General features: G+C 51.4%; 3 protein-coding genes across 19 annotated transcripts in view; 2 read left to right on the top strand and 1 right to left on the bottom strand.

The window, feature by feature from the left end:
- Positions 1-41: 41 nt before the first annotated feature.
- Positions 42-14,971, top strand: Mib2 (MIB E3 ubiquitin protein ligase 2). 12 transcript variants are annotated; one of them, XM_006992372.4, is made up of 21 exons: positions 42-783; positions 878-998; positions 2,226-2,381; positions 8,316-8,584; positions 8,670-8,841; positions 9,806-9,912; positions 10,006-10,200; positions 10,324-10,466; positions 10,589-10,696; positions 11,718-11,822; positions 11,924-12,086; positions 12,162-12,295; positions 12,370-12,518; positions 12,615-12,771; positions 12,876-13,036; positions 13,139-13,265; positions 13,355-13,588; positions 13,961-14,139; positions 14,219-14,406; positions 14,484-14,549; positions 14,659-14,971. In XM_006992372.4, exons 4-21 carry the CDS (start codon positions 8,338-8,340, stop codon positions 14,895-14,897), a joined length of 2,874 nt encoding a protein of 957 aa, XP_006992434.1. In that variant the 5' UTR covers positions 42-783; positions 878-998; positions 2,226-2,381; positions 8,316-8,337; the 3' UTR covers positions 14,898-14,971. The 12 variants fall into 12 exon arrangements, with proteins under 12 accessions (XP_006992434.1, XP_076421968.1, XP_076421966.1 ...); XM_076565853.1 differs by having other exon boundaries at positions 66-611; positions 10,601-10,696; XM_076565851.1 differs by having other exon boundaries at positions 341-611.
- A 1,281-nt stretch (positions 14,972-16,252) lies between these two features.
- Positions 16,253-19,094, top strand: Mmp23b (matrix metallopeptidase 23B). 2 transcript variants are annotated; one of them, XM_076565864.1, is made up of 8 exons: positions 16,253-16,698; positions 17,204-17,337; positions 17,418-17,557; positions 17,625-17,792; positions 18,149-18,313; positions 18,395-18,505; positions 18,623-18,749; positions 18,866-19,094. In XM_076565864.1, exons 1-8 carry the CDS (start codon positions 16,363-16,365, stop codon positions 19,038-19,040), a joined length of 1,356 nt encoding a protein of 451 aa, XP_076421979.1. In that variant the 5' UTR covers positions 16,253-16,362; the 3' UTR covers positions 19,041-19,094. The 2 variants fall into 2 exon arrangements, with proteins under 2 accessions (XP_076421979.1, XP_015841448.1); XM_015985962.3 differs by having other exon boundaries at positions 16,261-16,698; positions 17,198-17,337.
- Positions 19,095-19,464: 370 nt separating this feature from the next.
- Cdk11b (cyclin dependent kinase 11B) overlaps positions 19,465-27,989 on the bottom strand; it is a 33,669-nt gene continuing 25,144 nt past the window's right edge. For all 5 annotated transcript variants that reach the window (XM_076565859.1, XM_076565861.1, XM_076565863.1 and 2 more), the window contains 8 exons: positions 22,087-22,208; positions 21,717-21,822; positions 21,282-21,403; positions 21,089-21,196; positions 20,857-20,973; positions 20,536-20,684; positions 20,102-20,291; positions 19,465-20,019 (listed from right to left, as the gene is read on the bottom strand). In XM_076565859.1, coding sequence (XP_076421974.1) covers positions 19,927-20,019; positions 20,102-20,291; positions 20,536-20,684; positions 20,857-20,973; positions 21,089-21,196; positions 21,282-21,403; positions 21,717-21,822; positions 22,087-22,208 — 1,007 coding nt within the window. In that variant the 3' untranslated portion in view covers positions 19,465-19,926. The remainder of the gene's footprint in view (positions 20,020-20,101; positions 20,292-20,535; positions 20,685-20,856; positions 20,974-21,088; positions 21,197-21,281; positions 21,404-21,716; positions 21,823-22,086; positions 22,209-27,989) is intronic.

Below are 27,989 nucleotides of genomic sequence, written 5' to 3'. Positions count from 1 at the left end.
ATCTGTCTCTAAGGCAACGGAAAGCGTCCTGGGAGCCCGTACTGCGCAGGAGACCAATGCCACTAGGGCTCAGCCCAGACGCACTTCCGGGCAAGACTGCGCGTCTCGTCTCCTCAATGCCCACTCTTTCCGACCTCGTTCTCTCCCAGAATGTGTCCCTATTTGCCGGGACACGGGCATTTCCAATTTCTTCTTTAGACAAGCAGAGCGCCCGCCAGCCGTAGACACCGCGGCTGTCAGTCCGATTGCTGCCTGACCAGGCGCCTACACAACGCGGTCTCTTGGCCTCTTGGGAGCTATAAGCCCCGCCTCCTAGCCCGAAGTATTTGCGTCACGCGCAGGGCCTCCTGGGAGTTGTCTGCCCCGCCCCCGGGCCGGACGCCGCAAACTACAGCTCCCGACAGTCTGTGCTGCGGCCAGGGACCGGAGTCGGGGGGCCCTAGTGGGGCAGCCGGGTGGGCTGGCGCGGGAGAGGCGGCCTTGCCAGGCGCCGTTGAGAGGCGGAGGACAGCGGGGTGCAGCTGGCGCCTGGGTGGCCAGCCGAGGATCTGCTGCCAGCGTCTGCGGTGCTCAGGGCCCGGTGTTCTAGGGCCCGGGCGCGGAAACTCCGGGCAAGTGGGGGGCCGGGTCGGGCGTCCTCCCAGCGCTGGGGGCGGTGGCACTGGGCCGAGGGGTCCGACAGCTTGACCGGGCTGTAGGTTGGGCGGGCGTCCCCGGCCCTTGCGTGCAGCAGGCTTTAGGTTCTTCGCCTTGGACACAGCTCGTGCCCGGTGCGCGTTCTCGGTGCGTGTGGGTGATGCAGCGGGTCCCAGCCGCCCGACCCCTGGGAGCCTTTAAAGCCTTCTCGTTTACTAACTGTGCATACCCCTGGCCACAGGGTTGGATCTCCCGGGCCTCTAACGGAAGGTCAGCCCAGCGGAGGCCAGTCCCAAATCTCCAAGCATCAGGGCTCCTGCCCGGTTCTCAAGGCGGGTGGGGGACACTGGACCTCCATACAGGTGAGCTCTTGACAGTTTGGGTTTGGTTCGTTCCCCTTGCGGATGCCGTCTGATGTTATGTCAAAGCTTGTGTTTGTGTCTAAATGTGCTTGAGTGGACTGGGCAGTGAGAAATGTCCTTCCTGCCTCCTCTGGGTTCAGACCAATGAGAAAAGCAGAGGTGCCAGGAAGGCTCCTGATGAGCCAGCAGGCTTGGGGACACAGCAAGGTTGGCCCCTTCTAGGTCCCCTGTCTTCACATTCCACTCTGGCCTGTTGCTTCTGATGCAACAAGTATCTGAATGTCATTCCCCCACCAAGGTCAGCCCTAGGCAGTGTGGTGAACTCCTAGCTGCAGTGTACCTGGAGCTCTCCAGCTAGATGACCAAGATTAGCAGCCATGATACCCCAAACCTTAATGGATGTGCTCCATCGGATGTCTTGATGCAGGGCAGATCGGGGTTTCCTGGCCTCTGTGGCTTAGGTTGGCATTCTTTGTTTGATTCTACTGGCACCTAGGATGTCCACCTGCCTCGTAGGAGCCTCTGATGCACCAGTTTTTGCCACACATTTTCAACTCAGCAGTGTCTCAGGCACCACCAGAGATGTAGGGAGATAAGCTTGAGTCCTAAGTGCTCTGTGTCATATAACTGTTCGTCTGAATAAAGGCAATTTGCTAGCTTTCACAATTAACATGATTTAATTTTTATGGCTGTATGGGACTTCCCAATAAAATATTCTCATAATAAGGGACAGCATCCCCCCCCCCCAATTCTGATACCTCTGACCTATTGAGGGATCTTTAATTCTGTCTGGGTGTGGTGTCCCGTACATGCTTTTTTTTTTAAAGTAAGTTTTTTTTTTAATTTTATGTGCATTGGTGTTTTGCCTGCATGTATGTCTGTGTGAGGGTGTCGGATCCCCTGGAACTGGAGTTACAGACAGTTGTGAGCTGCCATGTGGGTGCTGGGGATTGAACCTGAGTCCTGGAAGAGCAGCCAGTGCTCTTAAATGCTGAGCCATCTCTCCAGCCCTCAGTATATACTTTTAATCTCAGCACTTGAAAGGAATTCCAGGCCAATCTGGACTACATAGTAAGTTCCAGGCCAGCCAGAGATTAAAAAAAAAAAAAAGAAAGTTTGTTCCTTATAGGAAGGAATACTAGAAATAACAGCAGCCCCAATGACCACTGTCAGGTCATGGTAGTAAATACTGTGTGTAAAACTGCCCCTAAAATGGTCTTTCCCCAGCCTGGATTCCTGCCTACCACCTTGGTTTGCTGTGTTCTGTGTTGGCAATGGCTGCTAGTTTTCCACAGGAAGTTTTGGTGGCTGAGAAAATTTGTGGCCCAGGAAGTAGCAACTAAATGCTTGGGATGCTGACTAGAGGCTTCTGTGTGCTCTAAGGTGAGTTCTGCTTCTCTTAAAGCATATTTGTCAACCAAGTCCTCATACTCAGATATCCCCCATTATAAATGTAAATATCTATAGCAACAGCTCCAGGAGTGCTTGGACACATGCCAGGGACATGACTGTCTGATGGCATAGGAAAAAGTCAGTTAACTCTGAAGGTAAATTTCCTACTGAGATGGTGGTACCCAAAACACATTGTGGTTTCCTGAAGAATGATGTATGACATTCAAGTTTGAAAGTAAGAACTTTCTTTTTTTGTTTGTACACTTGAGCTTTAGTGGTTGCAGTTCTTAGACTGTTCTGGAGCTCTTCTAGGCTGAGCTCCAGGACAGTGCTTTCAGACCCTAGGCCCTCTCCCTACACCCAGGGCCTCTTTGGTAGTTTGGCAGGTTTCAGCACACTGGGGCACACAGTACTGCACTCTATCAAGACTCTTGTCAGTTAGGGCAGGAGATGGAAGGAGGGAGGAGAGGCCTCCTACTCAGTGGGAAAGGCTGGCTTATGGTAGTTGTTGAGAGGTTGTGGCAGGTGTGTTAGTCAGGGTTCTCAAGAGGAACACACACACACACACACACACACACACACACACACACACACACACAAAGAGCAACACAACTGATAGAATGAAAAAAAATTTATGTATATGGAATTTATTAGTGTAGCTTGCAGGCTGTGATCTAACTAGTCCAACAACGATTTTCTGATAGAAAGTCTGAGAATCCAGTAGCTGTTCTGTCACTGAGGCTAGATATCTCAGGTGTTCAGTACATACTGGAATCAAGAAGTAGGCTCTGATACCAGTAAATTGATATCGAGGGTAGGCAGGGACGAGCAAACACAGAAGGTGTGGTCCTTATAAAGGTGGATCTTGCCAGCTCAGAAGATCCAGATTAAAAGTGGGTCTTTTTTTTTTTTTTTTTTTTTTTTTTTGGTGTTTTTCAAGACACAGTTTCTCTGTGTAGTTTTGGAGCCTGTCCTGGATCTCGCTCTGTAGATCAGGCTGTCTCTCTCTCCAAGCACCCTGGGCATATACTCACCTGAGGTTTGCAGAATGGCTAGCCTGAGCACAGGTACTGTTCAGGCATGTAGGCCACTTCTTGGGCTTTTCCAGAGGCTTGGCACAGTAGATACATCATTCTCTGGCTTGGTGCTGCACCCAGTAAGCTAGAGGCCAGCTTCCCTCTTGACTCTGCCCTGGGCCTTGTAGTGCTTTATCATTGGCCCAGTAAGCTCAAGGGATAAGACCTTTGTCAGAAAATTCAATTCTGACATGGCCTCATGCCCCCTAGCTCTCTGTTGATCATGAAGTACACAGGCCCCTTCACTGTGGTCAGGGTCCTGTGCCATCCAAAGAGGAAGGCCCCTTAGATAGGTGGAGACAAGAGCTGAGTCCAAAATGGAGATCATCTCCCCTCGGTCTGCCTAGATCTCATCTCTGTCCTCTTCTTCTGTTCTGTTACCCATTCACCCCTCCACATACACTTGGTGAACTTTTCTGTTCTCTGATATCGGTATCACAGGCCAAGGAATGGGATGGTAATGGTAGGTGGATAGAGATCAGGCAGAGAGGCCTGGAGGGAGAGGAGAGGGAAAGCCATTGGGCCTTCTAATAATGTCATAGAATGCTATATCCAGCTGTTTTTGAGGCCCAGGAACCCTGTCTCCTGTCTGGTTGTGCAATAACTATGTTCTCGGGGTCATTGCCAGAGGCCCAGCTCAGGTAAGGAGACTCAGGTCAGATAATGCCATGAAAGATGGAGGGAGAGTGCAGCCTCCAAAGTAGAGGAGAGACCTTACGACCTCCAGGGCACAGGTGGTGGGGCAGGGTGGACACAGGCGTCCAGGTGCCACTGTCGGGTGCTTCTCCGTGTTCACACACCTCAGTGTTGTGACTGTGAAGGACATTGTGTATTGAATCTCTTGCCTTTGCTCCTACAGTGTTGCTCCTCAGGGCAGCCTTAGGCGCTGAGGTGCTGGTTCTGGGCAGAAAACCCTCTCCGTCTGACCTGGTTGTGTTCTGACTTTGCTGAGCTGCTGACTGGGAACAGCTCTTGAGACTGGAAGTTTTTTTTTAAAACTTAAGACCAGGGCTGAGAAGATCTTTGCTTAACTAAGCATGATGGTCATGTAAATGTTGGTCAGTGCAGGCCACTGACAGGCTGAAGTGCCTGGTAGCATTCTTTCTACTCCATGTGGAGTCATTGGTTGAGGCCTGGTCCTGGTGCTTTTAGGCCTTGTTGGGTACCCTCCACCTGAGCTCTATGCCCTCTGCCCATTCTTCTGAAAGAAGGGCCATGCATGGGCTCTGCTTATTGTCGTGTTTGAAGTCCTCCCTGCTCCATGTCTTGTAAAAGGCCCAGCATCAAGTGGTTAGTAGAGCCATCAGCCTGTAGATAAGCAGTGGCTGAGAGGCTGGTCTCACAAACAGAGTCATGCCACACAGCTCTAGAGTGACCACAGGATCTATTTCTCTTTCTTCTCCTTCTCCTCCTCCCCCTTCTTCTTTTTCTTCTTCTTTACCTCCTCCTCCTCTTCCTCCCTCCTCGTCCTCCCTATCTCACCCCCCTCCTCCTCCTTCATTTTATAGTGCCCTGAGTCCAGCTCCTGCTGCTAATATGCATATGGGCCTCTGGCCCCCGACTAGAGCATGGGCAGTGCACCAGTCACCACATCCCCAAAGAAAACTTACTCTCACTGGAACACCCATGAGCTGTCGTGTTAATAGCTCTTCTGATAGGGTGAGGCCGTTGGAGGCCCTCTCATCCATGGTGGAGCTGTTACTGTAGAGGAGCAGAGCCAGCTGCCATGACTACCTGCCCACAAGACCCTCCCCTTGTCTGGGGCTCATTAGCACCAAAGAGTTTTGGACATTCTCAATATGAGGTTCCTTTGTGGGTTGTCCCCCCTCTGTGGAAAGAGGAAGAAGGTTGGATGGATTTACCCTGGCGCCATATCTTAGCAGGTACTCTAGAGTCCATGGAGAGGAATGAGCTAAAGAGGATAGACAAGGTCCCTGGGCAGATGAGGGGGATCCTCTGAAAAGACAGAGCCCAGCTGTTTGGGAAGGCTCTTCATAGTCTCTGAGCCAGGTGAATGTGCCCATCTGCTTTTGCTGTGGTCCTAGCAGTCCTGGGCCTGTGTATAGGAATAAGAATTGCAAAAGGGACTTGAGAGGTCATGCAAGATTAGCAATAATGCCTGTTCTTTTAGAAGATCTCTAGGTTCAATCCCTAGCATCTACATGATGTCTTACAGTAACTCTAATCCCATGGGATCTTGCACCCTCTTTTGGTCTCTCCTGGCACTTCACACATGTGGTATACAGATATATGCAGGCATAACACTCACACACATGAAATAAAAAAAATTTTTTTTTTTTGTTTTTTTCGAGACAGGGTTTCTCTGTGTAGCTTTGGTACCTGTCCTAGAACTCACTTGGTAGCCCAGGCTGGCCTCGAACTCACAGAGATCTGCCTGGCTCTGCCTCCTGAGTGCTGGGATTAAAGGTGTGCGCCACCACCGCCCGGCTGAAATAATAAAATTTTTAAAAAACTGCACGATGCTGTGCTGGCCAGGAGGCCTGTACCCCTGAGAATATGGTGTGATGTAGATCTAGAGTCAGTGTGTGGTAGTCCCTGTATTCAACATAGGCTTCTGAGTGGTGCTGGATTTTTACTGTGCTTGGCTCTGGGACAGTCTGTGGTGCTCAGGCCATTACCATTAGCTGCAGACACCCAGCCTTCAGCCAGTGTATGTGGCTAGGCAGGGCTACTGGTCTTTCTTACTGTCCACCCGTGGCTTCCTGGTGGATAGTGGGGAATGTTTCCTGAACTAGGCAAGCCAGGAGGCTCTCAGTCTTAGGGCAAGGACAGGGATCCTGGAAGAGGGTCCAGGCAGAAGGCTGGTGTGTGCTGTATTCCTATTGCTCACTTAACCCTGATCTGACCTCTGCCTCATGGCTGAGTAGGGCCATTGGGCCCCAGCTAAAGTTGGCAGGACCCTGTAATGTTTACAGCTGCCCCAAAATAATCTTCAGCTGCACCCAAACCAGGTGTGGGCTGACCTTTCAGCCTCTTGTGAAACCTGAGTATGTGTCCTGGAACAGGACTGCTGGTTCATTGTAAGCAGTCCCTTCTTCCCAGCTGCAGGGCATGGTTCTTAAATGGTGAAGTAGAAGTACTTGTCACAGCACAGGAGAAGTACTTGTCATAGCACAGGAGCCCCTGTCAGATTTCGTCTCTCAAATCCATTTGTGTGCCTGGTGACGGCTGAGGCAGGAGTCTGGGAAAGTACGTGTTAAGACTCTAATGTTAGTATGATACAGAGCATTCAGGCCACATAAGCAACCTAAAGCTTGGCATGGCTAGCACTATGATGCCCTGAATTTGCCTGCCCATTTTTTAAACTTCTGTTGGTAGAGTCACTGTAGTTGGCACTTTGACCTTCCATGTCTATCAGCTTTGTCCGCTGTCCCAAATAGCAAGGTGGGTTATAGTTTATATTCTCTTGGGCACTGAACACTGCAGGGCCCAGTCCACCATGAAAAACATGGGCAGGTGCTTCTGTGATTGCATCGCCTCTGTGGCTGGACCACGCTTCTCCAGAGAAGGTCCCTAAAGTGTTGTATGACTGCTGCACTGTCCTTTGAAATGTGGAACAGAGGATCTTGTCCTGCCTGTGATCAGTGTTCTGGTAACAAAACATTCTATGCATAGTAGGTGTCCTGGAGTGTGTGTCTCAGTGTCTTGCCCATTTTCAGTTTGTCTGGCATTTTCATATACGAGTGGTAGTACTCTATGGATTGTATACATTGTGAGCATCTTCTCTCATGGTTGCCTGTCCGGTTGCTTTATGGTATCTGGTTGAACAACAGTTCTTTAATTCAGTCCCACATGTCACCATGCTGCACAGAAAAACATTCCTTGCTTCTTAAGTTGGATGGCCTTACAGTCTTTCACATGGATATCTACAATATACATTTATTAGCTTTGTTTTTAATCCATCAGTTTATTTATTTATTTTAGTTTTTCGAGGAGAGAAGGTTTCTCTGTGTAGCCCTGGAACTAGCTCTGTAGATTAGACTGGCCTCAAACTCACAAAGATCCACCTGCCACTGCCCCGAGAGTACTGGAATTAAAGGCGTGTGCAACCACTCCTGGTAATTGATTTTGGTAGACAGGTTCTCACTATGTAGCCTTAACTCACCATATAGACCAGGTTGGTCTTGAACTCACAGAGAACCTTTTGCCTCTGCCTCCTGAGTGCTGGTATTAAAGTGTGCACCATCATGTCCAACTCTAGCTTTAAAGTATACTTATACTGATGGAGCATCATGCGCAGACTTTTGGGAGCAGATCCACTAGCATGTGGCCACTGTGCCAGGTTCAGTTTCTGATCCTTTGGGCCTGTCCACTTATGATGTTCCCAATTTCTGTCCCTTCCTTTCGAGGAGCAGTCACTTCCACAGGCCACTGTAGTGGGCACTCTTGCATTTGGTTACTGCCCCTCCATGTCTGTCTTGTTCTTCCGCCCCCTCCATTTTATCCCCTGGCTCCCTCTGGTCCTGGCCTGTAGGCCCATGCTCCTGGCTTTCCCAGCCCCCTATTGTTTTTTCTTCCTTGTTCTGTTTGCTTTGTTTTCTCTGCTCCTGATCCATCCTTCTCTCCTAGGTGGCCATCTCAACATGTGTCTTAGGATTAGCCTGGCTATGACATTTTTTTTTTTTTTTTTTTTTTTTTTTTCGAGACAGGGTTTCTCTGTGTAGCTTTGCGCCTTTCCTGGATCTCGCTCTGTAGCCCAGGCTGGCCTCAAACTCACAGAGATCCACCTGCTTCTGCCTCCCGAGTGCTGGGATTAAAGGCGTGCGCCACCACCACCCAGCGGCTATATGATATTTTTGACATAGACTGAGGTTGCTTTCTGTTGCAGGTTCTTGAACAGCCCACTCACCATGGACCTGGACCCCCATGCAGGTGTGCAGGTGGGCATGCGTGTGGTACGCGGAGTGGACTGGAAATGGGGCCAGCAGGATGGAGGTGAGGGCGGTGTGGGCACTGTGGTGGAGCTTGGCCGCCATGGCAGCCCCTCGACCCCCGACCGTACAGTCGTTGTTCAGTGGGACCAGGGCACATGTACCAACTATCGAGCTGGCTACCAAGGTGCCCATGACCTGCTGCTCTACGACAACGCCCAAATCGGTGTGTGGTGATGCCCAGCTGTGGGTGGGGCTGGCCAGGTGACAGGAGACCTGCAGGTTCTCATTTACCCCCCCCCTATACCTAGGTATCCGTCATCCCAACATCATCTGTGACTGCTGCAAGAAACATGGACTTCGTGGCATGCGTTGGAAGTGCCGTGTCTGCTTTGATTATGACCTCTGCACACAGTGCTACATGCACAACAAACATGACCTTACCCACGCCTTTGAGCGCTATGAGACATCACACTCACGCCCGTGAGTTCCCTAGACCACAGCCTATCTCCCCAGCACCTTCTGACTGGTGCCTTTGACATCCAGCCAGGCCTTGGCCTCTGGCAGAGTCACTTAAAAAAGTACCTAGCAAGTCCGTCTTGCAAGATTTCCTTGAAGAATACCCAGGGTCAGGCTATTCTAGAGCTCTGAGAATGGCACTCCTCCATTTCTCACTGAAGGCTTTCTCTAGGTACATTGTAAGGAGGGTGCTGTGGGTGGGATTTCCTCTGCTACCTCACCCTTAGGGTCAGGAAGGCATGTCTCCAGTACAGCTGCAGTCTGGAGCACTGAAGGTATTTGCCTAGGTATATGCCACATGGATAGTAGTGGCTGTTGAAACACAGCATCTCCTGGTGGTGCCAGGGCCTGGCAAGGAGGCTTGTCACTGGGCAGCTCACCTTGGGTGCCAGCCCATAAGTACAGCTGGGGGTGGCCCTAGTCTGATGCAGTAAGAATTGATGGGAGACAGGTCTCTGTTGGATTTGGGAAGGCACCCTGGTACTATCCTTTATTCTCTACATCTCCTGAATCTTTCCTCTGTGCGGAGAGAAGTGGTGTTCCCTCTTTTGGCCAGTATGAGATCAGGGCAGCTGCCTGAGCTGGTGGCCAGATAAGTGTTTTCACTGCTCTGGGCCAGGCCCTGCCCCCGCTGCCTTTAAAGCAGCAGACATGGACTGATCACATGGACTGCTCCGAGAGTCATCTCATGTGCCTTTTCGGCCGGATATTGGTGAGGTCTCTGAGCCCAGAGACACTGAATAGTTTGTTCCCTTTCCCAAGGTGTGGAGGCCTACTGGGAAGGCCATTCAAGGACAGTGGTTTGGCTTGGGATCCAGAATACCTATATCCTACAGACCCAGATGCCTTTAGCATAGAGGGGCAGGGTGGCCAAATACAAGATCTGGCCATCGTATCAATGCATGACTCAGGATTCATTCTCTTACAGGGTCACACTGAGTCCCCGACAGGGCCTCCCTCGAATCCCACTGAGGGGCATCTTTCAGGGAGCAAAAGTGGTACGAGGCCCTGACTGGGAATGGGGCTCACAAGATGGTGAGTCGTGCCTGGAAAGACGAAGGTGAAGCTGGCTATAGCTCAGTCTTGAGGCACACTCTTAGCCTGCCGGTGTGCATTCTCTCTTCCCAGGAGGGGAAGGGAAGACAGGCCGTGTGGTGGACATCCGTGGCTGGGATGTGGAGACAGGCCGAAGTGTGGCCAGTGTGACATGGGCAGATGGAACCACCAATGTGTACCGTGTGGGCCATAAGGGCAAAGTGGACCTCAAGTGTGTTGGTGAGGCAGCTGGCGGCTTTTACTACAAGGAGCACCTCCCGAAGCTTGGTATGGGGCTGGCTCTGACACCAGCTGCCCTCCTGCCCTGGCTGTTACCTTATTACCCTGGCATGTCCTGTTGGTGGGGAGGGCAGGTTGCTTCCCGAGGCCTAGCTTGCCACCTTCCCGCAGGCAAGCCAGCAGAGCTGCAGCGCAGGGTGAGTGCTGACGGCCAGCCCTTCCAGTGCGGCGACAAGGTCAAGTGTCTGCTGGACACAGACGTCCTAAGGGACATGCAAGAAGGCCATGGTGGCTGGAACCCTAGGATGGCGGAGGTGAGCCACCTCTTCTGCTGAGTCCCCATGTGCCCCCCTTCCCAAATCCTTTGGACCCCTATCCCTCTTCCTGCCCCGAGAGTCCAGCCTGACCCCGCCATAGCCTCCGTGACCTGCCACAGTTTATCGGACAGATGGGCACCGTGCACCGCATCACAGACCGTGGGGACGTGCGTGTGCAGTTCAACCATGAGACCCGTTGGACCTTCCACCCTGGGGCTCTCACCAAGGTGCCTAGGGGGCTGGGCTGAGCCCCACTTATTGCTTCTCTCATTCCTTCTGTGTGCCAGTTCAGTCTTGGGAATGCTTAGGCAGGACTAGGGTACCAGCCTCCCATGAGTCTGCAGACCTGAAGGGGAGAGCCTGGTGGGTGGAGGTGAAACCAGGAAGGGAATCCAGTTTTGAAGGACACAGAAAAGAGTGAAGTACTGAAAACATCTTAGACTAGAACCTGTGGGCCATGGGGCTCTGTCCTGAGAACAAAAGAAAGGTACTATGGTAGGCTGGAAGTGGGTTGCTCGCTTTACTTCTTCAGATGCTGAGTGCATCATGGGGGCAGATGGGAGTGGTCTGAGGAGACTGAGGTGGAGGTTTGCCAAAGGAGACCAGGTTGGGTAGATTCTGTGAAAGCTTTTGGAAAACTGAACTGTGGGGATGAGACGTGTGCCAGAGAGGTGGGAATGTCTAAGAAGGGGCACTGAGCGGGTTAGGGGATGCATTCCTACCTGGACCTGGAGGGGAACTTCAGGACAGGCAACATTCAGGCTTTTACTCTGCACACAGGTGCATAGGTTGTGTGCACAGATTCCCTGCAGGATCCCTCCCCCTACCACTCCTCCCCTCCTTCCTGGCCCTGTGCTGACATCCTGGGGTCCCACCCAACTCCAACTCCATCTTCAGCTTTTTTCCTGGGTCTGTTCCACTCGCCTTGTGTCTGACTGATGGATAGGTACCCTGGAGACAGGTCTTCTGGACCTTCACATATCTCCAGAGCTGGCTTTGGTCTGGTCTGGGTGCTGCTACCCCACTGCTCCTCTGGTTGTCCTCCCCTGTGGCTTAGGCTGGCCACCCAGGGCTGATTTGGTCACTTAAGGCCCTTATCCAGCCAGACCATTTGGTTGTACTTGAGGCAGGAACTGGGGACAGGGTTAGATCTGCTTGCCCTCTGGAGCAGGAGGTGTCCTCTTGCATGATCTTGAGTAGACACAAGTAGCTGGAGGAACTCCCCTTACCTGCTTCTCTGTCATCTAGCACAACAGCTTCTGGGTGGGTGATGTGGTCCGGGTCATCGATGATCTTGACACTGTGAAGCGACTGCAGGCTGGACATGGTGAATGGACCGATGACATGGCCCCCGTGAGTCTCAGTGTCTGTTGTCACCTACCACATTCCCTCCCCCCCATGCACGCACACTGTCTGTTCCACTTCCAACTTACTGTGATCCTACCTCTTCGCAGGCCCTGGGCCGCGTGGGGAAAGTGGTGAAGGTGTTTGGAGATGGAAACTTGCGTGTGGCAGTTGGCGGTCAACGGTGGACCTTTAGCCCCTCCTGCTTAGTGGCCTACCGGCCTGAGGAAGACGCCAACTTGGATGTGGCTGAGCGTGCCAGAGAGAACAAAAGTGCGGCACCAGCCTCAGTGGCCGGTGGGAGGCAGGGCATCCCCTGGCCAGCACTTACCTCAACCCTGCCCCCAGGCTTACTGAGTGTGGCCCTGGACAAACTTCGGACCCAGAAGAGTGACCCAGAGCACCCAGGGAGGCTGGTAGTCGAGGCTGCACTGGGAAATGTAGCCCGGGCTGTGGATCTACTGCGAAGGCACCCAGAGCAGGCAAGCTACCACCCTGTCCTTCTAATGGCCAGCAGGGAAAGGGCCCAGAATTCATGTGTTGGCTTTCTGCACAGGTGGACACCAAGAACCAGGGCAGGACTGCCCTACAAGTGGCTGCTTACTTGGGCCAGGTAGAGCTGGTGCAGCTGCTGCTGCAGGCAAGGGCAAGTGTGGACCTGCTGGATGATGAGGGCAACACTGCGCTGCACTATGCAGCCCTGGGGTGAGGCCTGGGCAGGGGCTGGATCCTGCTAGGAATGAACTTTAGAGCCAGGGTGCACAGCAGGCTGTCCCCAACCCCCCCCACTTCTTCCATTAGGAACCAGCCTGAGGCCACAAGGATGCTCCTGAGTGCAGGATGTGGGGTGGATGCTCGAAATGGCACACGAAGCACAGCCCTGCATGTGGCTGTGCAGAGGGGCTTCCTAGAGGTGGTAAAGACCCTGTGTGAGCGTGGTTGTGATGTCAACCTGCCGGTGAGTGATAGTCTCTGGATTCTCTACCACTCACCAGCCCTAGGTCAAGGAAGCAACTTGGCCATGGAAAAAGGCATTGCTGTGACCAGTCCCCTCTGTTTCAGGATGCCCATGCAGACACACCCCTGCATTCTGCCATCTCTGCAGGTGCCGGTGCCAGCAGCATTGTTGAAGTCCTCACTGAGTTGCCTGGCATTGATGTCACTGCTACCAATAGCCAGGGCTTCACACTGCTGCACCATGCATCCCTCAAGGGCCACGTGCTGTGAGTGTGGGGTTGGTCACACTGCTGCCAGACTACCCTGATCCAGAGCACTCAGGTGAAGTGCCTAGGGAAGACCTTGGACAGACCTTCTTGTTCCTACAGAGCAGTCAGAAAGATTCTGGCACGGGCACGACAGCTGGTGGATGCCAAGAAGGAGGATGGCTTTACTGCACTACATCTGGCAGCTCTCAACAACCACCGTGAGGTGGCCCAGGTCCTAATCCGAGAGGTGGGTGCTGGGGCCCCAGGGCCACCCACAGGCCAGGAACCAGACCCAATGGGATCTCAAAGCTGAGCCTGTGCCCACCCTTTCCTCAGGGTCGTTGTGATGTGAATGTGCGCAACAGGAAGCTTCAATCTGCACTGCACCTGGCTGTGCAGCAGGCCCACCTGGGGCTAGTACCACTGCTGGTGGATGCTGGCTGCAGTGTCAACACCGAGGATGAGGAGGGAGACACAGCCCTGCATGTCGCACTGCAACGTCATCAGCTGTTGCCGTTGGTGGCTGACAAGGCTGGGGGGGACCCAGGGCCCTTGCAGCTGCTGTCAAGGGTGAGGAAGTATAGTGTGGGTACTGGGAAGGAGGCCTGGTGATTTTTCACCTCCCATTATGCTCCAGGGAACCAGGATTTCTGGAGAGTGGGACAGTTTGTGGACCTCAGTTTCAGGGTCTGTAATCCAGACCAGTCTTGGAAAAGGGTTGGGGTCTGGTTGGGACGAGAGGATGAAGGGTTTCAGAGTTTCTATACCTACCTAGCAAAGGGCACCTTTGGGGCCTGCCTTCCCTACTCTTCCTAGAACCAGAAGCCTTAGCCAGAAGGAAAGTGGTACCATTGTCCAGATTTCTGGACAGCCCGGTGCCAGCAGAGGCGTTCTTGAAGTGCGTATGGGTTCCCACCCTCATCTGTATGTCCTGCCACTCAGCTACAGGCCTCAGGCCTCCCGGGCAGCACAGAGTTGACCGTAGGTGCAGCAGTGGCCTGCTTCCTGGCGTTGGAGGGTGCTGACGTGAACTACGCAAACCACCGTGGCAGGAGCCCACTGGACCTGGCCACTGAAGGCCGAGTGCTCAAGGCCTTGCAGGGCTGTGCCCAGCGCTTCCGGTGAGCCCAAAATGGGGGTTTGGAGGGGGGGAACTGTTAAGGCCACCGGGTCCTTTCAAGCCCCCTCCTCCAACTGCAGGGAGCGACAGGCAGGTGGCGGTGGGGGCATGCCCCCGGGCCCCCGGCACGTGCTAAGCACTCCCAACACCGTGAGGAACCTGCATGTGTCTGGCACAGCAGGGCCAGAAGCTGCCGAGTGCTTGGTGTGCTCGGAGCTGGCGCTGCTGGTTTTGTTCTCACCTTGTCAGCACCGCACCGTGTGTGAGGGTGAGTGCAGGGTGTGGAGGCCCGGGGTGGATGAGCCGCCCAGTCCAACCCTGCTAACGGTACACTGCCCCTGGCAGAATGCGCTCGCAGGATGAAGAAATGCATCAGGTGCCAGGTGGTCATCAGCAAGAAGCTACGCCCAGGTGGGTGGGAGGGTCTTAGCATATCCCCCATTATCCTGTGGCATAGTCACCTGTCCGAACCTAATCGTCACACCTGCTGTAGCCGACTCTCACTCACCTTGTCCCACAGACGGTTCAGAGGTGGTAAACACCATCCAGATGCCTGGTCCACCTCGCCAGCTGGTGGAGGAGCTACAGAGCCGCTACCGGCAGATGGAGGAGCGAATCACCTGCCCCATCTGCATCGACAGCCACATCCGCCTAGTTTTCCAGTGCGGCCATGGGGCATGCGCGCCCTGTGGCGCTGCGCTCAACGCCTGCCCCATCTGCCGCCAGCCCATCCGCGACCGTATTCAGATCTTCGTGTGAGCGCGTTCCGCACACCATGGCCGATCCCAGACCCTTCTACAAAAGCCCTGTGTTTTATAAAAAATATTCTCGGACTTTACTGCCTGCTCCTTGCCTAGGGGTACTGGGCATGCCCAGTGATCCTCACCATTCCCAGCAACCCCCACTCCCAAACACATAAACTGCCTGAGACTCCAGGTTGCCTATAGGTCAGGAACACTCTGGTTGTGGTTGGCCACATCAAGTGTCCTGGCTGTGGTTTGACACAAGAGGGTCCCAAAACCCACAGTGCACTAAAAGGCTTAGGGTGGTTCTATTTTCGGCCCTATAGGGGGCTCACCCCACTTCCTTCAGTCCCTGTGCCCGCCCTTCCCTCCGCCCCCTTGGGGCGGGACTTAAGACTATTTAGGGTTTGGCCAAAGCAGACTCCCCTTTGAGAGGGCCCGGGTGTAGGAAGCAGAGGGTGGGAGTCCGCCAAATTCTTGGCAGTTAAGCAGGGGCAGAGGGAAGAAGCGAGAAAGGGTCCACTTATTGGAACAAATGCTTTGGAAGGGAGAGCAGATGGCTGACGCTTTTCAAGAACTTCCATCGCAGCTATTCGGGGCAGCAGGGAACACCAGCTGCTTGGCTTGGTGCTACCTCTGCTGGCCAGTACAGTGTTGCTGTCACCCAGGGTCCAAAGCCAGCATGGAAGACTGGGAGGGGCAAGACGTGTGGCTAGGAGCCCCTCCTTCCTCAGCCTGGCTCTTATTCCCTGCCCTCCCTGTCTCACCCTCCCCCAGTCTGCTCCGCCCTGGGGATCTCAGCTGGGTCTGGCATCACTTGGATTGCCATGCCACACTCATTCGGCGGCCACCCAGTATAGCCACGGGCTGCCTGGTCTTCCCTTCAGGCCTCGGACCATATCTCCTAACGCTCTACCTTCCAAGCCAGAACCCTGCGGGACTGCCACACTCAATGCCTGATTCTTTCTGTTCCTGTAACCCCCTCCCTCTGAGCATGAGCAGGAATTCCTGGTCCTGCCACTCTGCAACGACCTCCTGCTCTGGTCCAACAAGAGCACTCTCTGGCCGAAGCAGACCCTTTCCCAGATGTCCTAAGAACCCCCACAGGCTTCCTACGCCCTGTCTTTCCTGAGGCCCCTTCTGTACTGCAGTCTCTCCCCCCTGCCAGCTCAACCACCCTATTCTCAGTGCCTCTGCGCTCCCCTCTGTATGCTGGTTACTCTCAGTCACTGCGGACCAAAATTGAGGTTTCCCTCCCGGATTTCATTGTGGGGTCTAGGGGGTTGAGGGGAAAAGCCAAAAGGTCATTCAGCCCCCAACCAGGTGGGCATGGGGAGCAGTTGATACCCCTTCCCCAAACCTCAGACCTGGCCCCTCACTTGTTACTAGCCCCTTCTCTCGTTCCGATAGACCCCTATCCTTCAAGGCATTCTGGCCACTGCCACCGACCCTACGACCTGGTTCCTGGAACCCCCTGGGGGATGCGGATCGCCCCACAGGCCAGCTGGTTCACTTCACAAGCCAGCTCCTGGTCCTCGCCCCGCCATAGGGTTGTAACTCGAGCCGCCCGCCGCCAACCCCCCTCCCACTCCGCCCCAACTCTGCGGCCCAGGTCCCTGCGTCGCACTGCCCCTTGGGGCCCTGAACCCGACAGCAAGTCTGCCATGGGCTGCCGTGTCTGTGTCGATCTGGAGGCATCGGGTGTTGTACAACAGAGCCGCTGGTTCGGGGCTGTCCTGAGTGGGTTGTGCCTTCTCTCCGTGCTGGTGTTGCTGGAGTGGCCATGGGCGCCGGCAGAAACCGCCTGGAGTGCGGCGGTGAGAGGACAGGCGGGCCGGGTGCGGGGAGGGTCTATCAGGGGGCCCATGTGTGAGGGTGTGTGTGGAACTGCATGTGAGTCCTTAGTCCCAGACATCCTGAGTCAGTGTGTCCGGTGGTCGCTGGTGATGGGAGGCAGCGTCCTGCTCCAGCTGGGCCCACTCTCATTGACTTTTTATTTTTGATTTTTCGAGACAGGGTTTCTCTGTGTAGTACTGGCTGCCCTAGAACTCGCCGTGTAGACCAGGCTGGCCTCTATAGACAACCCCCAGAGATTAAAGGCATGCGCCATCCAGCCTGCCTCACTCCTACCCACTCTTAACTCCCTTCATCGGGGTGGGGGTAAAAGCAACTTATTAAGCATAGAAAAGCGAAAAACCCAGAGGGAGGGTTCATCCATAACTTCCTCCACTCCATTGCCTAAGTCAGCTTTCAGCAACAATTGGGATCTACAGACTGTTTCTCCTGCCTCCTCACATCCACTCTTTTCCTGTGAAGAAAAAGATGGATGCGCCAAACCCTTCAGTGGTCTCCACTGCTCAGGTCCCCAGTCCATTGACCACACTAGTACCCAGAAGACGCCGCTACACATTGACACCAGCCAGGCTGCGTTGGAACCACTTCAACCTCACATACAGGTACCACGTGGACCCGGGGAGGAGGGCAGGTGTGTCAGGTCCTAACTCAGACACTAACTCTCCCAATACCCCACCCCCAGGATTCTCTCCTTTCCACGGAACCTTTTAAACCCAGAGGAGACAAGGCAGGGCCTGGCTGCCGCCTTTCGCATGTGGAGTGATGTTTCCCCATTCCGCTTCCGTGAAGTGGCTCCTGAGCTCCCCAGTGACCTCCAGATAGGTGGGTGTCTGAAGTGCTCCCTACCCTCCCAGCCCCCAAGTGTGATTGCAGCCTTGTGTTTCCCTAGGTTTCTACCCAGTCAACCACACTGACTGCTTGGTCTCTGCTCTGCACCACTGCTTTGACGGTCCCACTGGTGAACTGGCCCACGCTTTCTTCCCACCCCATGGTGGCATTCACTTTGATGACAGCGAGTACTGGGTCTTGGGCCCCACACGCTATAGCTGGAAGAAAGGTGATCCAACTCCTTGGTCTGACCTCCTCCTGGGGGCCTCATTCTCTCCACTATGTGGGCTACAGAGGTCTTTGGGGCAGAAGGATTTCCTGGGGCTGAATGTTTGAGAGGAATTCTGGTTCTCACAGGCCAGAGTCTCTCGCCTTCCCCCTCCCCCACATACCGCTGGAGAGGGAGCTGGAGTTGCATTCCTGAGGGCCAAGCTCACAGCCTAGGCTGGGAACAAACTTATCTTCCTTGGCTGTGGTCTAAGGGTGGCTTGCAGCTGGGCTCTACCATCAGTGCTGGGCCTCCTGGAGCAAGACTGGGAGTGGAAGGGCTGAGGGATCCCGAGCACTAAGCCCCGGGGCCCACAGGCGTATGGCTCACAGACCTGGTGCACGTGGCAGCCCATGAGATCGGCCATGCGCTGGGACTGATGCACTCACAGCAACACCAGGCGCTCATGCACATCAATGCCACATTGCGAGGCTGGAAGACACTGTCTCAGGATGAGCTGTGGGGATTACACCGGCTCTATGGTGGGTACAATGGGGCAGGTGGGTGGGCAGATGGATGGTAGGGCTCTAGGCAAACCCTGAGACACGTTGCCCTCCTATTAGGCTGCCTGGACCGGCTTTTTGGGTGTACAGCCTGGGCAAGAAAGGGATTTTGTGATACCCACCAGAGGCTCATGAAGAGGCTCTGCCCCAGAAGCTGTGACTTCTGCTATGGTGATGGAGGCTCAGATGGGGTTGGGTGGGAGCCTCTTAGACTCAGGTCTCTCTCCATCTTGGGCCTGGTTTGATGGGGGGAAGCACTGACATGGCATTTCGCCATTCTCTGAGTAGAATTCCCATTCCCCACTGTGGCTACCACCACACCACCCACCAGAATGAAAACAAGGCTGGTGAGAGAGGGTAGGAACATGACCTTCCACTGTGGGCAGAGGATCCTACACAAGAAAGGCAAAGTATAGTGAGTAACCAGCACCGGGCAGGCATGTCTAGAGGGGCTTGGGGCTGCCTGGGGTACCTTGGTGGGTATATCCTGGGCCCTTGGCATGGTAGGAATGCAGGAACCTCCCCCTGCAGCTGGTACAAGGACCAGGAGCCCCTGGAGTTCTCCTACCCTGGCTATCTGGCCCTGGGTGAGGCACAGCTGAGCATCATTGCCAACGCAGTCAACGAAGGCACCTATACGTGTGTGGTGCGCCGGCACCAGCGTGTTCTTACTACCTACTCCTGGCGGGTCCGAGTGAGGAGCTGAGCCTGCTAACAGCCTCTGTGCTGGAGACCAGCACATAAAGCACTTTCTCTCTGATGTCTCTGTGCTGTTTCATGGGAAGAGGGAAGGTCAGTCTCTGCCCACCTGGATGTGGGGATCCTGGGGTCAGTACTCCCCTACTTCTGCAAAGCCCTTTTTGGTGAGGACATAGACCAAAGGGCAAGAAGGGTTTTGCCAAGATGGCCTCTAGAACAGTGGGGTAAAATGAAGCACAGGGATCAGCAGCATCACCTAGGGTGTGCTGAGAGAAGGATGTGCATGGGCCCTAGGAAAGGCTTCAGTGTGAATAGGGAAGAGGCCGAGGACCCAAGCAGTCATAGGCGCAGCTCCCCATCCCTGAGACACCCACCAGGCCCAGTGGAGAACCAGCATGCTAGGAAGAAAAAAAAAAGACATATGGGAGAGCTTCCTCCAAGAATAGTTTACTACTTCTTAAAACATTAACAACCTCGTATAAAAACCCACTGTGGCTGGAGTTGTCACATGCCTGGATCTGGGAGCCAAGGTCTGTATAGATGGGGCTGGTCTAGACACCCCAGTGCCAATCAGGCTGCCTCATGCACCACACAAGCCACCACCCTCCAAGACTGACAAGCAGACCAGGTCCTACTGTGTGGAGGGGTTGGCCATCTACTCTGGCACCTATAGATGCCCCACCCTTCCTCACTAGGAAAGATAGATACCTCTGAAAACTGCCTTTCCTTTCCAGAAGGAAAAATGTGATTTAATTCTACAAATTTACAACCTGCCCCAAAACAAATAACAACATGGAGAGAACAAACAACAACAACAACAGAAAAAACAAGGTTGTCCTGACTCAGCAGGTCTGCCTGTCCCACCTAGCTGGCCAGGGTCAGTCGATGTGATCTCAGAACTTGAGGCTGAAGCCAGGGCCAGCGGCTGAGGCTCCCTGGTTGGTGGTGGTGAGGTGGAAGCCGGTCTCCTTCAGGTCATCATCACCCTGCAAAGTACGGTGGCCACCATGAGGACTGTGTCCCCGCCCAGTCTCCCCCATGGGAACCCCTACTAGCCAGGCCCCTCACCAGCTGGCTGTAGCCCAGGCCCCCCTCGGGGGGCCGTGGACTCGTGCCTCGCTTCACCCTCTGCTGCTCGCTCTTGGCGGGCCATGTGGGAAACATGGACGGGTCAATGGGGAGGGGAGTCTCTCGGAAATACTCGTGCTTGAGGCCATCTTCTGCATTGATCCTCCTCCCAGGATAGTATGTCAGGAACCTGAAGAGAATGGCATTTGACAGTGAGTATCTGCTGTGTGGATCAGGGCATACATGCCCATCACAGACAAAGCAACGCATGTTGGTGGATACTTGTGGAGCTAGGTTGAGATAGGAGATGAGACCCACTGGGCCTCAGCATCTCCTAAAAACTGGTATTCAGGGGCTTCCAGGCCCCAGGGCAGTTCTGCAAGAGAATCAGCCTGGAGCCTAGTGGCTGCAGACGGTACCACCCTCAGACTTACTTGTTCATGAGATCAAAGCCCTGATCTGATAACAAAGCCCCAAATCGCTTGCGGAGGTTGTTATAGGGATACTCGCTGAAGGTCATCTTCTTGACTGCTGGGAGGTCATTATAGCCAGGCCAGATTTTCTCACTGGGAGTCCCCAGGTCCTAAAAAACAGAGATTTCTGAATTAGACATGCACTTCATGGCACCTACATGTCGCTTTTATCAGAGAGACCACCAAAAGAAAACAATGTGGCCTGGGTCCCAATCCTGATCCCAGTTCTGCATACACATTGCCAGCCATTCTCTAGAAAGATAGGCTGGCCCTAATAATCACCTTGAAAACCTTGTTGATCTGATCGATCTCTGACTTCCCAGGGAACAGAGGTTTCTGTGTCAGCAGCTCTCCAAAGATGCAGCCCACTGACCACATGTCCACAGCTGTGGAGTACTCCTGAAAGTCCAGAGAACATGGTTCAGATGACTGAAGGTCCACATTAGTGTCAGCCATCAGTTTGAGTGAAGGCACCATGGGGCAAGGAATGTTCTCAGACCCCTCTTCAACCTACTTTAGCACCAAGCAGCAGTTCTGGGGCACGATACCATAGGGTTACGACAACTGGAGTGTAGGCCTTCAGGGGTGAACCATATTCACGAGCCAGCCCAAAGTCACCAACCTATAACAATAAGGACAGGGTGGCCTATAAGACCAGGCTATGGACGGGGTTTCCAGGGGTGAGGTGGGAAAGAATAGGGGCTCACCTTGAGAATACCAGCGTGGCTCAGCAGAAGGTTAGAGGTCTTAAGGTCACGATGCAGGATCCAATTGTCATGGAGGTGCTTCACCCCACTCAGCAGCTGGATCATTAGGGTCTTCACCTCCCCTGTGAGTAATGAGATCACACACATGCTTCCTTTGCCCCATGAGTTCCCAACACCCCTGAAAAAGTGTCCAGGGTCTCTGGGTTATTTGTGCAACCAGCTTCAACTAGACTTCTGCAGCAAGTTCATTCCAGGAACACTTCCAGCTTAGGGTGGCTCTGAGCTCACTATGGCCACTACTCACACAGTCACTAGAAGGGCACTATTCCTACCTTTGCTCCGAGATCCCCCACAACATACTAGAGACAGGGTGTTCTGCTTTTATCTCATGACTGGACAGCGTTGGCTGCTGTCCAGGGAGGCATTCAGCCATACCTGGCAGAAAGGGCTGCTTCATGGTTTCCATTAGGCTCTTGAGGTCATGCTCAACATAATTCATCACAATGTAGATCTTGTCCATGTTGCTTCCCACAACGATTTCCTAGGAATTAACAGTTGATCTATGGGTTCTGAGCATGGCTTTTACCTCCAACCCCACCCCAGCAAGCACTGGTTCTGGGAAACCTGAAATTGAAGACATATGCTGTGGGCAACGAAGACCTACTAAGAGATCTTGGGATAATGATACCTTTGGAAGTGCTAACACCTGGCCCTACGATGACGCCGTAAACCCTTCTCTCTTTCCCTTCAAGGGATAAGCCTCCCATACAGTCAGGGCATGCCAAGTGTGGAGACCCAGCCTCACCCTGACAGTGACGATGTTGGGGTGCTGGGCCTTGAGGATGGTGTTGATCTCCCTCAGTGACGTGATTGGGAAGCCTTCCTTCTCCTTCTCCATCTTTAGCCGCTTCAGAGCCACAATTTCATCTGTAAAAAAAAAAATTGTGTAAGCTGGACATGGTGGCTCATGCTTGTAACCAGAACACTGAGGCAGGAGGACTGCCATGAGTTTGAGGCTAGAGAGTGAGACAATGTCTCAAAAAAAAAAACCCAAACAAAACCCAAAACAAAACCAAACTAAAAAAAAGCCAACCAAACAAACACAATAACCCAAAATAGCCAGCTGGGGTAGCAAACATGCCTTTAATCTCAACATTTTGGTGAGGGAGATAGAGATCTCTGTGATTTGAAGGTCAGTCCGGTCTATATGGTGAGTTCCAAGACAGCCAGGGCTACATAGAGAGGGCCTGCCTCAAACTAACAAACCATGTAAATGTAAACTGAATTCAGAAACACACCAAAAAGATAATACACCATGATCAAATTGGCTTTTTGAAAATATGCAGGGATGGTTCAACCTATGCAAATCAATGTTATAAATTACATAAATGGATTCAGGAACAGAAATTACAGGGTTATCTTGATAGATGCCCAAGAAAGGCTTTTTGACAAAATCAAACATCTCTCATGTGAAAATTCCTGAAGGAACAAATCTCAACATGGTAAAGTATAAATGTGATACACTACAATTAACATTATATTGAATGGGGAAACTCAAAAGCATTTCCAGGGGTTGGAGATGGCTCAACAGTTAAGACCACTTAACTGCTCTTGCCCAAACCCAGGTTTGGTTCCCAGTACCCACATGGCCAATTACAACTATCTTTAACTCCAGTTCCAGAGGATCTGATGCCCTCTTCTGGCCTCCTTAGCACTAGGTATACACATGGTGCAGAGACAATTATGTAAGTAAAACACCTGTATACATTAAGAAGAAAAAAAGCATTCCACTAATAATGAAGAACAAGACGGGGAGCCCACAATCTCCATTCTTATTCAATATAGTACCAGAAGTCCTAAAAAAAAAAAAAAAAAAAAAGCCAGGCAGTGGTGGTGCACACCTTTAATCCCAGCACTTGGAGGCAGAGGCAGGCTGATCTCTGTGAGTTGGAGGCCAGCCTGGTCTATAAATCGAGATCCAGGACAAGCACCAAAACTACACAGAGAAACCCTGTCTCAAAAAAACAAAAACAAAACAAAAGGAATTCAAATAGGAAAGTTATATTATTATATATTATAGATATATTATATCTATAATAGTTGTCCTAGCTGGTTTTATGTCAACTTGACACAAGCTAGAGTCATCTGAAAGGAGGAACCCTCAATTGAAAAAAATACCTCCATAAAGCATTTTCTTTATTAGTGATACAACCACCTGTAGGGCCTTTTCTTAATTAGTGGTTGACGGTGGAGGGCCCAGCTCGTTGTGGGTGGTGCTATCCCTGGGTTGGTGGTTCTGGCTCCTCTATAAAGCAGGCTGAGCAAACCAGTAAGCAGCAACTCTCCATTGCCTCTGCATTAGGCCCTTCTCCAGATTCCTGCCCTGTTTGAGTTTTGTCCTGACTTCCTTCAGTGATGGACTACTATTGAGGGATGCAAAGGTCCTTGTGTCCACAGATTGCTATGTACCTTTGGCTGGCCTGGAACTCACAGAGATCTGCCTGCCTCTGCCTTCCAAGTGCTGGGATTAAAGGTATGTGCCACGTTGTCTGTTTTAAAGCTACACCACACCAAGCCATAGTAATAAAATCAACACAGTACTGCCATAAAGACAGAGATCAATAGAACAGAGAAGAGGGCTCTGTCACAAGGTTGCTGTAATACATATTATATTGATAAATTGTTATGTGATGTTTCAGTTTGTTAAAAGAAAACTGAATTTAGATGCTCTCCTTTGTCTTCACCAGCTGACAGAGGAAAAAGTAGGGAGTACACTTCAAAACATAGGCATAGGCAAGGAATTTCTGAATAGCATCTGGACCACTTAAAGGCAATAACTGACAAATAGCACTTCCAGACCAGCCTCTTATAGGGAGGAAATAGAATAGGCCTTAATGGGAGCAGAGGATAGTAGAATACATGTGATATTAAATTTAGGAGGAGTGCTGGGCATGGTGGGGCACATCTTTAATCTCAGCACCCAGGAAGCAGAAGCAGGTGGATCTCTGAGTTTGAGGCCAGCCTGGTCTACACAATGAGTTCCAGACAGCCAGGGCTGTATAGTGAGATCCTGCCTCAAACAAAAAGTAAAACAAATAAGGGTATACTTGGGGTTAAAGGTTTAAGCAGAGATGGGGAGGGGAAATGAGGAGAGCAAAGAATGAGGGGTAGGTTAACAATAACTACAGAAATATGAAGAGTTCTTATGGAACCATACTATTTTGAAAGATGATAATACAATCTAACTTATTTTATTTTATGCATACAGGTATTTTGCTTGAATATATGTTAAATGTCCCACACATGTACAGGACCCACAGAGGCCAGAAGAGAGCACTGGATCCCTTGGAACTGGAGTTACAGATCATTGTGAGCCACCATGTGGGTTCTGGGAATCAAACCTGGGTCCTTTAGAAGAGTAATCATTTTTTTTTTTTTTTTTAAGACAAAGTTTCTCTGTCCTGGAACCCACTTTGTAGACCACGCTGGCCTTGAACTCACTGAGATCTGCCTGCCTCTGCCTCCCAAGTGTTAGGATTAAAGGCATGCACCACCACCACCCAGCTAAGAGTAACCAATCTTAACCACTGAGTTATCTCCAGACTCCTTATTAGACAATATATATATTTTTTTAAAGGGAGTCTCACTGGCTCGATCTTGTGCATGGCCTGGACATGACCTGATTGCTACACCTATCAACTGCCCTATGTGGGTGGACAATCCTGCTCAGAAGACATGGGTCATTAAATGATAATCCAGTGCTGGGCACAGGCACTTCCCTACAAGCTATTGGTCCTGAAAACAAAGACAGGCTATTGCTAATGCTCTTGGTTTCTCACCATAAACATATGGTAAGACCTTACCTCCAAATATACCACACACTCTGAATGCAAGACATAAAGAAATCAAGCTGGAACTGATCAGGAAGGAAACTTCCTCCCTACTGGCTAGCTTTCGTAGTGCTGGGAGATGCTACGCAAGTTGCTGGGGAAGAAAAGCTATCAGTGGTTTACCCAGAGCTGACCCTGCATGCCACAATACCATCTTCCAGACAAATGTGTCCCCTAGTGCAAACAGTAACATGCCTGTTATGGGGGAACCAATGGCTTTCTGCATAGATTTTAGGCCTACTCCACAGAAGAGAATTTATACCTGATACTGTAAACCTGCTCATGGCTGGGGACGGCATAGGCCCAAGGAGGGAACCTATTACTGTTGTTTTGCTAAGTGCTCACATTGTCAAATTGTCTTCTAAATATTTATTTTTATATTCATGGATTATGCTGCTTTGAACCTTGGTCAGAGAAGGTTCTTGTGCCAGTGGCAGTGGTTGATGCAGAGACTTGTAACTGTTCATGTAAAATGCGACACTGATATCATCCTCAGTCCACGGTTCAGAGAACATCATGAAAGAGGAGGAAGAAAGGATGTTAAAAGCTGAAGAATGGGGAGGGGTACTATAAAATGAAGTCTTTAGGACACAACATGGCTATTGCACTCATAAACTCACAGCAGCTGGTTACCATATAAGATCAAGCCAGTCAACATTTCAACACTGACATGGGAGGGGCTCATGAGACCCCATCCTTGGGAGAACCAATTTTCCTCAGAGGTGTGGTCTATGGTAGGCTGCTTATGCTCCTTTGGATGGACCCACACCTAGGCACACACTGGCAGCACTAACTGAACCAAGTTAGTTATAAAATTAGGGAGAAAAAAAACAACAACAAAAGGTCTGTGAAGGGGAGGTGTTAGGGGTGGATACGATCAAGATATATTGTATACAAGTATAAAATTATCAGAAAATAAATTTTAAAAATCATGTAAAGGAAGTGGAGAAAGGCCTCAGTAGTTTAGAGTATTTGCCACTCTTCCTGATGTCCTGAGTCTTGTTTCTCAGCACCTATGTTGGGTGGCTCACAATTTCCTGTAATTACAGCTCTAGGAACTCCAACACTTGCTTCTGGACTCTGTGGGCATCTGTATTCATGAGCACATGAAATTTCTCCTCCCTATATATACACATAAATTTAAAAAATCATGTAAAAACAAACAAACAAAAAAACCCCATAACACACAACAAACAAACAAAAAAACCAAACAACTGAGAAAACAAATATGGACAAAAAACTTTATGTGGCTCGGTGTGTTGGCATATACCCATTACCCTAGCATCAGGAGAAATGGAAGCTCAAAGCCAGCCTGGTCAACATAGCAAGTTCTAGGCCAACCACAAGTACTCAGAGAGGCCGGGTGGTGGTGGCGCACACCTTTAATCCCAGCACTCGGGAGGCAGAGCCAGGCGGATCTCTGTGAGTTCGAGGCCAGCCTGGGCTACCAAGTGAGTTCCAGGAAAGGCGCAAAGCTACACAGAGAAACCGTCTTGAAAAACCAAAAAAAACAAAAAAAACAAAAAAAACAAACAAACAAACAAACCCAAAAACAAAAAACAAGTACTCAGAGAGACCCTGTCTTAAAAATAGTAAGACAAGACAGAGATGGTGGTGTATACCTCTAATCCCACCACTTGGGAGGCAGGCAGATGTCTGTGAATTCAAGACCATTCTGGTCTACATAGGGAGTTCCAGACTAGCCAGGGATACATAGTGAGAACTGGGGGGTGGGCTGGGGGGAAGGGGAGGGGGGCAGGAAGGGGGAGAACAAGAGAATCTGTGGTTGTTATGTAGAACTGAATAGTATTGTAAAATAAAAGAAAAAAAAAAGTTAAAAAAAAAAAGTAACTAAAGCTGGGGATGGACGTGGGTGTGGATGGGGTTAGAGGGGTGGTGGTGGTGGTGGTAGTGGTGGTGGTGGTGGTGGTGGTGTGTGTGTGTGTGTGTGTGTGTGTGTGTGTGTGTGGTGTATGTCTTTAACCCAGCACTTGGGAGGCAGAGGCAGGCCAATCTCTGTGAGTGTGAGTTCCAGACCACCCTGGTCTACAGATCCAGATCCAGAACAGGCACCAAAACTACACAGAGAAAACCTGTCTCAAAAAAAAAAAAAAATAAAAAATAAAACAAAAACAAAAAACCAAACAAACAGTAATAATAATAATAATAATAATAATAATAATAATAATAATAATATAATAATAGTAACTGAAGAACAGCAAAATCTTGGGCAGGTGGTTGAATGCCTAGAATTCCAGCACTGCAAAAAATAAAAATAAAAGGAAAAGGCCCCAACTTATGGGTCTATAAAAGCACTCTCCAGTCTTATTGCTACTTTCCTGGCCTGATCTTTCACCTCTGGAACTTGCCACCTACTGTCATGGTGAACAGCAGAACAGCTGACCTCTGACTTCCGAAGATACCAAGAGGCTCGAGTCCGCATCATCTGAGTTAAGACCTGGTGTTAGGTATACAGGTACAAAGTGGCCTGAGAAATGGCACCAAGGAAAGGGTAGGGGTGCTTCCAAAGATCCAATGGAAATGTGAATCCATATTTAACAACCATGTGCTGACACAATGCACAGGCAGAGACCACAGGCCAGCTGCTGTGGGCAGGACACTCAACTCCTTCTAGAGTCTGCACAAAGACTGAGGCTCTCCATGGAAACCACTGCCTCTCAGAACACCCAAGATTGACCTTGTACCAACACAGGGCAACCAACTCATCATTACTCAGGAAATGACTTTGTCCCAGGGCAGGCCAGAGTTTTCTGCTGACTAGTCCCTGGCCCTAACATTTCCTTAATAGATAACCTAC

This window comes from Peromyscus maniculatus, chromosome 2 (assembly GCF_049852395.1).
Source record: "Peromyscus maniculatus bairdii isolate BWxNUB_F1_BW_parent chromosome 2, HU_Pman_BW_mat_3.1, whole genome shotgun sequence".
Taxonomy (NCBI): domain Eukaryota; kingdom Metazoa; phylum Chordata; class Mammalia; order Rodentia; family Cricetidae; genus Peromyscus; species Peromyscus maniculatus.
The sequence above is the reverse complement of the archived record's forward strand: the minus strand, read 5'-3'. Positions and strand labels throughout refer to the sequence as shown.